Source organism: Mytilus trossulus, unplaced genomic scaffold (assembly GCF_036588685.1).
Source record: "Mytilus trossulus isolate FHL-02 unplaced genomic scaffold, PNRI_Mtr1.1.1.hap1 h1tg000128l__unscaffolded, whole genome shotgun sequence".
Lineage (NCBI taxonomy): Eukaryota > Metazoa > Mollusca > Bivalvia > Mytilida > Mytilidae > Mytilus > Mytilus trossulus.
The window spans coordinates 2,963,424-2,976,082 of NW_026963301.1; the positions used below are offsets into that span (position 1 = coordinate 2,963,424).

A 12,659-nucleotide genomic window follows, 5' to 3' on the forward strand; every position below is an offset into this window, starting at 1 on the left:
CGTGTACGGTTTATGACCCCTCATGTGGCCTGTCAATTCCGAAATGTGCAAACTGCAATAGTATCAAAACAGCACAGACAATGAATAATAGAGATATAATTTTGTACATATATCAAGGGGAAACTTCTTGCAAAGCATTATTATTTATAGTTCATTATTGTATTTAGTAGAAAAGAGAATTAAGTGAAAATAAAATCACTACTTTTGTAGAAAATTCACAGACCTTTGTACAGATATTTTTGTTATGTTTAGCATGGGATCAACACAATGGTTCATTACCGACGGTAAAAAAAATCAAAATGTCTATCTACCTTGCACATTTCAGAAAATTCAGATCAGATAACGGAACTGGTTCCAGCAACATTTATAAGCAATTTAAGATTGTGACCCTCACAGTTTCCATTCACCACAAATATTCTCGTTACAACGAATCATTTTAAATACAAAAAAATACGTGTTGCATGCAGCCTTTTGTTTATCTATTTATATATGTATACGGATAAAGTTATGAAAGGCAGCAGGGTCATCAGGGTGAGGAGTCCATGTCATCTGAAATAAATGCTAAGCATAGATCTAGAAAGCGACATATAATCATGACATTAAAAAAAGTCTCTTCTTTTTGACTTTTTTCGAACAAATTGACACATAAAATGAATTATATAGTATTGTGGAATTTTTAACTTATTTTAGATACTATATATTAATTGTTATCTGATATTGGACGAAAGATGTTGCCCTTTTATGTTATTATGTAATGCAAGTTCAGATCAATTAAACAGCCAAATGGATGCACAAGAGCTAAACTAGGAGTCATAGATCCTGTTGGCAACAATTATCTGGCTAATTTTATTGATTTTGTAACATTTGTTTCAAATATGACCAACTTCTTATCCAAAATCACCAGCACCGTATCAGGACCCACCAGCACAATGACAGGACCCACCAGGACATGAATAAATTGAGAAAATGCTAAATTTTAATAAATTGCAATGTTTTTTCACAAAATTGTTTTATCGTGTGGATTGCGGTATAGAAAGCGGACTTTATGAGCATTTTTGTTTTATTTTTTCAGTTCGAGATTTTCTGAAAATGAGCATTTTTGTGTTACGCTTACTGAAACAGTTTAGAGGGTCATTTTTTTAATGGTTTATACATGAACCCCTAAAAAACGAAATGGAAAAATCTCAACTGTTTTCGTCCATTTTTTATGAGTGAAAACGTCAAAAATCATCATTTTCGTCTTTGTTTACATTTTTTCATTGATCACCAGCACCCGTCAGGACAAAATCACCAGCACAGTACGTTCTCTCGCAGGACAACCATACCCACCGTGATTTCAATCCAAATTGTCCAATACAGAAAGAATGTCTAGATGGGTGTCCTCTGAAATAGTTATACGATAAGAGGCATCTACATCAGCAAGTATGTATAGCAGAGATTTCGTCGGTACCAAAGCAGTCTTTGTCTTTAAAAGTTTATATTTTAACGGATCATTGTCACTGATTTTGTCATAATAATGACCCCGGAAAACCTCGAATCCAGGGGGATATGTAGCACCCCAGCTGTCACTCTCTGCTGAATTCAATACGTGTGAACCATTGGAAATTTTCATTAAATAATAGTCAAAGTTATCATCGTCGGTTTTGACAGCCACAACAGAGTTTATGGATACCAAATCTGATATGTCTTCTGAAAGAATGTCAGTGTCTTGTGCTACTTCTTCTTCGTTAGAAGTTTGTGTTATTTCGCGTGGCTTAATAGTTTTCTTTACCCCGGTATTTTCTACATTTAAACAGTTAAGATAATTCCCCAACATGCATTGATCGCACGTGTAACAAGAGAGATCGGAAACAATGATTTCATTACATGTACTAGTAAAAACATGATGTATTTGTCTATTTTGCTGGATCGGCTTAAATATTTTGGAATTGTGTCTATCAATTGAGTCCACATATCGAAATACCCTTCTTTTAAATAATGCACTTCTTGGCTTTTTAAGGCTACTTTCGCAGAACGTAAATAAATCCTTCGCATTCTGAATCACTGTATTGCCACGTAGAACAGATATGTCCGCCTGTCTTTTTATAAATCCCCCCGCGGCATCTTGAGGCCCTTTTGCATGGCTTGTTTCAAAGAAATTTCTATGGAATGTTTTATATCCGAAATCAGGGATGGCAGGAGATAAACTTCCTAAACAGTGCCGCGATTTATATTGGCTAGAACAACCGTCTGTGAATTCATGCATATGATCAACTGTGTATGATATTGAATCTAAATATTCCTTAACTTTCTTTTGGACATATTTTGTAAAATCATTATCATGTTGCAGGTCCGGGGAAATTACGAAAAAATGTTCCGTAATTATTTCCGGAAATTCTTCTGTACTGTCTACACCATCGTATTCTAAAATGGCGTGTCGGTGCATGACGGTTACATGAATGCTGCATTCAGTTCTTTGGAAGTAATTGGATTGGATTTCTTCTTTCTCGACACAGCGATAATTTTCCGAATAATCGTGGATGCATATGCAATGATTGACTGGCAAGTTCTGAACAAGACTTTTAAGTTGATTGCTTTGCCAGTTTGATCGGTGCTGGTGAGCGGGGAAAGTTTCGAGAAGCTTTTTTAAATTGAGAAACATTTCGTTTACGCTAGTTTTCTTTTTTATCAGGGTCAGTCGGCGCCTTACATTTTTACCCTTCGATTTTTCAGTTATATATTCATATTTTTGCCATTCAACAGTTGAAGACGACTGTGATTCGTTGGGTTAAAGTTTGAAATTACCAACTCCGCAAAGGCTACATTTTCGGTCAAGACAATTTTTTCTATAAAATCCATTTACTTTTGGACATAGCGTAATATGTATAAGGTCTGACATTTTCTCAAATACGGGATAGTCACCTTCTTGCGAATCGGTTTCCCTGTCACACGATTTTCTGAACTTCATACATGCTTTGAAAACAAGGTTTGCTTCCACGTGATATCTACAACAGCATGTATTTCTATCTTTTTCAGATGCAGGTCTTACGAAAAACGGTCGAAGTTTCTCAAATGCTCTTTGTCCAATTTTAATTTCCGGATATTTGGCGACAAAATCTAAATACGCATCAGTTTGTGTTTTTTCCAGCACGTGTGTCATATGCGAAGTATATAAGTTTGGTCCCAATCGTTCTCTTTTGATATCGGATTTGTTGCCGGTCGGGTGTGATATGCCATCAGAGAGCCAAAAGTTATAAACTGTTTTCTTTGTTTCTTCTGAAATGGAATATTTTCTTGTTTTCTGTTGCGTAAGAGCCCATGCAAACGATTCACTTTTAAGAATTCTAGACCTAATACGCTGGCCTCCAGCAACCCTTCTTGCTGGCAAACCTAAATTTTTACACAGTTTAATTTTACCTCTCGAGTTTGCTAAATTTTCCCCGCTGATTGATGCAGTAACAGAATTCATTACCGAACGTGCATTCTTAGATCGCTTTAATTTTGTAGATTTTATTATTTCTTGAATATCTGCAACGACGGCCATTTCAACTGGCGAAACTGAATGTTTCAGATTAGCTATTGTTGGCGATCGAGGGGATCTGCGGGCCAAATAAGTCGATATAACTGCGCATCGTTTAGATGGAGATTTTGGTAAACCTTCTTTAAATTTTCTTAGGGCTCTGGCCTTTTCCATTCTGTTTTTGAAAACATTTGAACCTTCTGGTACAACAAGTGACATTGATGAAAGTTCTACATTTTTTTTACCTCTGTGTTTACAGACATTCATTTTATTTTTCAGTTTTCTTTCATTTATTTTCTTAGATTTCTCCCTTTGTTCTCTCTTTTTTCTTGCATTAATCGTTTGACTTTATGTTTTTGTCTCGCTCTCTTTATTCTTGTACAACTTTCCATAAGATTTTCTACTCGTTTCATTTTTCTGAAGCCTTTTTCGTTCTCTGTTCCTAATAAGTATTTCCTTAGCCGAAAGTTTACTTTTTTTTCTGTTATTCATATTTCTGAAAGCATATTTATATTTGAATGTACACAAAATTTTGGTCTGATTTTTTTAAGTCCGATTATTTTAATTGATTGTTGGTTTATAAATACATTCAATAATTAAATATGAGTCTTTTTTGTCTCGTGTTTTATTTTTTTGGAACTAATCATTCTCCTGAAACACCAGAGATCATTTCGGTTGTTTGAAGGGATTGGTGCCTCTTGTTTTGTCTACGAAAATTATCTAATATGGTAACTCTTCTTTTAGATTGTTTCAGAACTTCCTAAAGTCAAATAATTTTTTACGAATTTTAATATAAAATAATATTTTTATTTCATTAAGGGAGCAACCATTTGATTTTAATGGGGGGGGGGGGGGGGGGGGGGGGGGTGCTAGGATGAAAAATTTTGTCCGGCATTTTTTTTTAGTTGTTATCTCGGTCCTGCCTTTCTATATTCACTATATTTGGTCCTGCCTTTTTTTACAAGTTTATCCTGGGTTTGTTTGCCAATTGCTCATCCTGCCCTTTTAACCCCACCACAGTTCGCGCCTGTCCTAAGTCAGGTACCTAAAGCTTTTGTTAGTCTTTTATATTTTTTTACTTTTAGTTCATCTCTGTGTTTCGAAGTGAAGAGTGGCGTCCATTTTCTTGATCTAGTATACATTAGGATTTCGGGGCCTACTCAAGACCTCCTCTGGGTGCGGGATTTCTCGCATGTTGAAGACCCATTGGCGGCCTTGAGCTGTTTTCTACGTTTTGGTCGGGTTGTTATCTCTTTGACATATTCCCCGTTTCCATTCTTATTCATTATTTTTTTACTCGAAACTCCTGTCTGCCTTTTTTTTACACTCAAAACCCCTGTCATCCCTCTTTTTCAAATTTCATTCTAGCCCCCCCCCCCCCCCTTAAAAATCAAATGGAAGCTCCCTAAGGCAAAAACATGCCCATATCGTTTCATGTTTGAAGATCGATTCTTTACAAGTTCTTCTTATAATTTCTTTTGCGTATTGACTCTGTGTGAAATATGACGTTTCATTATTTTTCGACGTTTTTTGTCTCATTGGACATTTTTTCTGATTTTTCTTTTCTTTATTTGCGAAAAGGATAAAATATAAAAACAGCCAGTATTTATATTATCATGTTCAGTATTTGTTGTAATTTTTGAAATCTGTATTAGTATTTTTCTTCTGATTTAATCGCGATACATCGTAGATCCCGAAATCGTCAAAATGGAATATTTGTTTGGATTTCAGATGATACGGGACATTTTTTCTGATTTTAAATTGTTTCAATAGTTTTTTTTTAAAACAAGTAAACTCAAAAAGTTTGGTACCAATTTAAACAGAAATGTTTGTAATTTATAAATAAATTATAAATATAAACGATATCCTTTTAAAATTACCTTCAGTATATGAATTTGATCTTCAAAGTTTGCAGTTGGAGTCTAGATTATTTGTCACCATTACTAGATCAAAAAGTTGCTATGACGTCATTTTTCTACATGTATGACGTCATATATGTAAGTAAAATTATGTAATTCAAAACTTTACATATGGTTCTTAATTCCTTCCAAATGAGAACTACCTTTGGCTACTCAATCCATATTTCATTTTCAAAAATGTTTGGAGATCTCAATGTTCAATGTTACGCATTACACGTCAAAATTGCCTATTTCATAAAATTTCGCGCTTCAAATCGAAACCTATTCGTGAAAAAAATATCATGAAAAACAGATATTATGTTGCCATTAGATTGGGTAACGAAAATTATTTAGCGATTCTGCAAATTGTTGCGTCCTAAACGGACAGTTAGCCTTTTCGCCGATTTTTCTCGAATCACCTTCAAATTGTCACCAGTATCTTGCGCGACGTCATTGAATCTTTGACATTTGTTGACGTACAGAAGTGGTTGATGGCTCAAATCAATCCCCTATATCACAGCTGTGTGATTAGTGGTGCCTAAATTTTCTTCCGAGTACGGTTTGGTATCAAATCGCCCCTAACGGACAACGTTTTCTCCTGTAAAAAACGTGTTTTTTTTTAATGAGTATGGGAAAATAAACTGTTGAGTTTAGGGGCAATATGACTTTTTTTTTATTAACTTCGCCGTGTATTTTTGAGGGAAACTATTCAAAGGATGATTAAAACTTGTACTTAAGTGAAAAAAGTGATTGAAAGTGTACCAACGCAATCATTTCCTTGAAATGCACTCTCAATTTGTGGTCATTCCTTTCCAAATTAAATGAAAAAAAGACAAAAAAGACAAAAAGTCATGATTTTTTTTTTCGAAGTTGAAATAGATGTTATATCGAGACTTAATTTCTAAACGAAAACAGTAAACAGGCTGATTATTTGATTACTTTCACTTCGTTGCTTTATGAAAGAGTTAAGTATTAAAATTTCGATATCAATTTCAAAAAGAGGGTCGTGATTTCATACAAAAGTCAACTTGTTTGTATGTTTTTAAAGAATGTGTGTCCTAATTGCAAACCACGCACCCCCCCCCCCCCCTTTTTACACTAAAACACCATAGGCCCAAAACACCAAAGTAATTATTGGTAATTCATTGAATCTTTACTTTCAAAGTCAAAATTCTATGTGCTGCTAGGAAAAACACATTTTTAACTAAAATTTGTGTCAAGTATAAGATTTTTGACGAAAAAACGGCTGAAAACCGTTATTTCGCATGTTGCAGGCATCAACGTTTGGGGGGCATATAGCACGTATTTCCTCCAACTATACCATAATGGTAACTTTCCTGTGTCTATCAGACTAAGGACATTGCTTTGACACTAAAACTTTATCCTATTAGCCCTTATAAAAGTCTCCACACGACCTTTTTCGGAAGACTTTTGTATTTTTTTACTTTTTTTTCGCAAGTCACGTGACTTTTGGACAGATAACACGTGACTTCAAAAGACAAAATTTCTGATATATTATATTTTTTGAAATATTTTATCAATTATCTCTCAAATGGACCTAAAACGATCTTTATGTAAGCCTCAGTGCGAATGCTATATGCGATTGAACTTTGATAGTGTCTTTCCATAAGTTTACGTCCAATTTGGCGGAACGTGAAAGGGTTAAGAAGTTAGTCAAGTTTATTAGATACAAATGCATATAACAGATCAACACAACTTAACTCTACAATTTATATAAAAAGTTCAATTGTAATTGAAATACACACTTTAGATGTTAATTACTTTAAAAAAGCACGCTAATTAAATCTGTTAATCTCTTATAATTTGCATGTTGATGTTATGCATTACATTTTTTTTTCTGTATTGAATTATGCTCACTGAAATTGGAGAAATCGGAAGTAAGCATAATGTGGGAGGACAATTGATTTAGAATATTTAAAAAAATGCTAAGCTTAGGAACATGCATGAACTGCAAACATGTAAATGTAAAAAAATATTACGTTATCCAGTGTGGTAGCAAGTGTCACCTAGTGCCAATCTAATTGAAATATAGATCTCCGATTTCGTTATACTACGTTACTGCCAATCTAATTGAAATATAGATCTCCGATTTCGTTATACTACGTTACTGCCAATCTAATTGAAATATAGATCTCCGATTTCGTTATACTACGTTACTACATATGTAGTAACGTAGTATAACGAAATCGGAGATCTATATTTCAATTAGATTGACCTAGTGCGAGAGTACAACAATAGGATTCAGATGTACAGTTCAACACATATTTAATTTCGAATGTTCGCTTGTTCAGTGTATCCATCTAATTGTAATAATAACAATTTGTAAAACTAAAAATATAGATTTCGATAAATGTTCACACGTACGGTCCAAATACTCATATGGTCTGGAACAAGTATATAACAGAAACAGATAATACCATGACTATCTGTTATTACTATTAAAGAATTATACTTTGAGCATATGCATATAAAGAGAAAGAGATCCTTGCAATTTTTGGTTAACCTTATATAAGATGTGTTTTTTTTATGGTAACGCATGCACTTAAAATTATTAAATTATTTCATCAGCAGTGCAGTCTCTTTTCATAGGAATAAAGGAGTGACGAAAGATACCAGAGGGACATAATTCAAACTTATAAATAAAAAATAAACTGTCAACGACATGACTTAAAAATAAAAAGACAAACAAACGATAGTACGCAAGACACAACAAAGAAAAAAAAAACACATTCGTGAAAAGTGAACGGGAAAGTAGATACTAAGCTGCATATCTTCATATCAGTTATTCGACAAAACTTCACAAAGAATAGTTAGTTTGACAAAATGTTAAATAATCTGCGTCTCAATCATTCTGTATTTTGATTGAGTAAATACATCCCACTATTTTCACTTATACATACATGTAGCTACCAACCAACCTTTGCAAAATGCATTACCTATACTTAGTCATTCGATGGACATGGCCAAGTGATTTTTTATATATATTTAAAATGCAAGTGGAATAGAAATGGTGGCACTTAAGTCTTCTTCTGACTAAAAGTAAACTCTTGCCGTTATCAAATCTGGCCGTATGTTTGATTCTGCGGGGTGAATAATTTTCAACAAATGTCAGAGTGGTGACTTTATATCCGATGCCTTCGGTAGAGTCCCATGCACAATTCTGCAGGTAAAAACCATTGTAAACTCTCTGAGGGACCTTTGGTGGTCTTTTGTCTGAGCCTGTTGCATACAATTGTCTGTCCCTATTCAATATACTTTAATTGTCCACTGGCAGTCCAAGTTTCATTGACCGTTTTTCATCCGAGATGGCATCTTACTATAGGATTTATTGTTGATTTGTTCTCGTCGAGAATAGAATGTAATATTTGCCACTGGACATTAAGCTAAATTATAATATTACAAGTACTTTATGATATATCATTATTCAGATAACTCTCAGGAGGATAAGTTTCAACTTATGGGATTATCCTCTTAAAATAAAGACTACGTATCGAAAAAAATGCTCAATTATTCAGTATCGGACTATAGGGGTATAGGACCAAAGGGGGTGTCGGACTAATGGAGTGTCGTACCAATGGGGTGTCGGACAAAGTGGGAGTCGGGTGTGTGTGTGTGTGTTGAGGGGGGAAAAGGGGGGGTGTAGAGTTTTCAATTATTTGATCAGGCCGAAAAACAAGAACAAACTGACATCATTTCGTAAATAAATAAATTGTTATACAGTTTGAGACGATATCGACCGCGTTATTGTATTAAAAAGCTAAAACAAGTGTATTTTTTCCCAAAAGGACCCATTCAAAAGTGCAGTTCATCCCTGTTCCCTAGTCTTTAGTGTCAGATTCATGCCAGAAGATAAATAGATTTGCTGAGCTGAGACGAAAGAAAAAAATCTAGACGAGCATCTACTTACTGCAATAAGATAATGATTGCTATAGGGCGGAATATCTGAACTGAACTGAACTAAACTGGGGTTCTTCATTTGCAAAGCGGAACATCTAATTTTATAATTCTGTACATCGTAAGTTACTAACAAAATACAGGTACTCTCTGTAAGAATTGGAGCTAAATAATGAAATTCATTAATATGATGTAATAAACATCCAGATAAGGATGTATATTGTACTTAGGTAAGTGTCATTTTTTCGGACTTCTAGGTGTTTTTCCATACGATACAAGGTAAAACAGTTTGCCCATTACACCTATTAGTCTCTTAACATAAGACTGACTAGCTCATAAAAGGTCATTTGACAAAATTTAAGCAGATTCTTGATATCTTTCTTTTGATTTGAGACCCAAATAATACCAATACAAACATAAGATAAAAGTCCGAGTCAGCTTTTTTCTCGCAATATTTTATAAATCAAACATCTGAAAAGGAGCTTATTAGCCTGTAAATTCAGTGGTTGTCGTTTGTTTAAGTGTAACATATTTTTTTTTCGTTCATTTTTTTACCTAAATGAGGCCGTTATTTTTCTCGTTTGAATTGTTTTACATTGTCTTATCGGAGCCTTAAATAGTTGACTATGCGATATGGGCTTTGCTCATTGTTAAAGGCTGTACGGTGACCTATAGTTGTTAATTTCTGTGTCATTTTGGTCTTTTGTGAATAGTTGTCTCATTGGCAATCATACCAAATCTTCTTTTTTATATTATTCATATTTTTATAAATTATTTTGATCCTTAACTAGTATTCTTCTAGCTTAAAATATCAATTTTGAATTCTTTATTTTTACATGCATATTTAAGAATTGGAAATGCACTCAAATTCGTTTGAGTAGGACAACTAAGAACATTTTATTCCTGATTTTCATTATGAGGAGCATACCGATATTTAATAAGGCTTTAAAATCGAGGTTTCTCCGTTTGTTTCTTGCAAGACGTTTATACAGGTATAATTTTACATTTGTAGATTTATTACTTTGTTGTACAAGAGCACTAACTTATTCAAATACAATTTAATGTTAGGTACAACGGTCAAAAACAAAAATAGCTATTTGTAGGGTTGTGTATGACACATTATAACCACTTTAATGAATTAAGTTCTACCTCATCTCAGATCAAACAGGGATTATCTTGCTGTCTTGGTTTAAGCTGAGATAAACTTGGATTAGATAGGATATTTGGAGATAATCCGTTATTTTCTCGGGGAAAATAAATAAGTGGTATACAAAATTATACTCCAGATAAATACATGTATTTTTACTTTTTGAGAGAATGTATAATTGCCATGAAGCAGAATTTGTTTTCATTTAGTATCATAATGATTAAATTAGAAAAAAAAACAAACATATTTATATTGTAATCACTTAGATGCCGATACAGAACCCCGGCGTTTTGGGCCGATAAATGTAGTACCCCAGAGACCTGCAGACATTTATAAAAAAAAAACCCAAACCGGTAGTGCTTTCTAAATTGTGTATTTTTTTTTTATATGCAAATGGCTATATTCAACGGTATTTCATCTTCGTATCGATTATCGAGAGCCCTTAATTTTACGATGTAAAATATGCAAATATATAGACAAATCTCTTTTACACATTCCCCATTTCCATTCTCAATTTTATTAATAACTGTTTAGTGTTTTCAAATATCAATTGTATTTGTACGAGGCTAGGAAACAAGGTGTACATGTATGCGAGCTTTTAGTTTGATATAAAAAAAAATATAACTAGTTTAAAAGCTAGATTCCCTTTTCTCTATGGACCCTGGTGTCATAACGTGACCCATACCAGACCTCAGCAAAGCACCTTAGGCTTACATGGGAGCCTCTGGATGATACCTAGGCCGATATATTTTTAGCTTTTGAGCTTTTTCCATCACTTTGCGTCCGTCGTCCGTCGTCCGTCGTCATCCGGCGTCGTTAACTTTTACAAAAATCTTCTACTCTGAAACTACTAGGCCAAATTTAACCAAACTTGGCCACAATCATCATTGGGGTATCTAGTTTAAAAATGTGTGGCGTGACCCGGCCAACCAACTAAAATGGTCGCCACGGCTAATAATAAAACATAGGGGTAAAATGCAGTTTTTTGCTTATAACTCAAAAACCAAAGCATTTAGAGCAAATCTGACATGCGGTACAATTGTTTATCAGGTCAAGATCTATTTGCCCTGAAATTTTCAGATGAATCCGACAATCTGTTGTTGGGTTGCTGCCCCTAAATTGGTAATTTTAAGGAAATTTTACTGTTTTTGGTTATTATCTTGAATATTATTATAGATAGATATAAACTGTAAACAGCAATAATGTTCAGCAAAGTAAGATTTACAAATAAGTCAACATGACCGAAATGGTCAATTGACCCCCTTAGGAGTTATTGCCCTTTGTAGTCAATTTTTAACCATTTTTCTTTAATCTTAGTTATCTGTTACAAAAATCTTCTCCTCTGAAACTACTGGGTAAAATAAATCCAAACTTGGCCAAAATTATCTTTGGGATATCTAGTTAAAAAATATGCCAAGTGACCTAGCCATCCAACTAAGATGGCTGCCATAGCTAAAAATAGAACATAGGGGTAAAAAGCTTATAACTCAAAAACCCAAGCATTTAGAGCAAATCTGGCAAGGGGTAACATTGTTAATCAGGTCAAGATCTATCTGCCCTGAAATGTTCAGATGAATTGGAAACCTATTGTTGGGTTGCTGCCCCTGAATTTGTAGTTTTAAGGAAATTTTGCTGTTTTTGGTTATTATCTTTAATATTATTATAGATGAAGATAAACTGTAGACAGCAATAATGCTCAGGAAAGTAAGATCTACAAATAAGTCAACATAACCGAAATGGTCAATTGACTCCCTAAGGAGTTATTGTCCTTTATAGTCAATTTTTAACAATTTTCATAAAATTTGCAAATTTTACTAACATTTTCTACTGAAACTACTGGGCCAATCATTATAGATAGAGATAAATTGTAAGCAGCAATAATGTTCAGTAAAGTAAGATCTACAAACACATCACCATCACCAAAACACAATTTTGTCATGAATCCATCTGTGTCCTTTGTTGAATTTTCACATAGACCAAGGTGAGCGACACAGGCTCTTTAGAGCCTCTAGTTATTTTACTTGACATACCAAAAGGATTTTAAAGCAAATCATACAGTGTCTACTGCATCTTTTGGCTCTATGTTCAAGTTCAAACTAGTCTGGCGAAACGATGAGTTTATTGTGTCCCTGAACATTTGTTTTCTAACCGGTGCTTTGCTTTTGCGCCAATTGGCATTTTATTTGCATTAAAAGAATAT

General features: G+C 33.9%; 1 protein-coding gene across 1 annotated transcript; it reads right to left on the bottom strand.

Moving 5' to 3' along the window:
• Window positions 1-2,767: 2,767 nt before the first annotated feature.
• On the bottom strand, window positions 2,768-3,750 carry LOC134700295 (uncharacterized). Its single transcript, XM_063561650.1, has one exon. The coding sequence runs from the start codon at window positions 3,716-3,718 to the stop codon at window positions 2,768-2,770; it is 951 nt and encodes a 316-aa protein (XP_063417720.1). The 5' UTR covers window positions 3,719-3,750.
• Window positions 3,751-12,659: the final 8,909 nt, after the last annotated feature.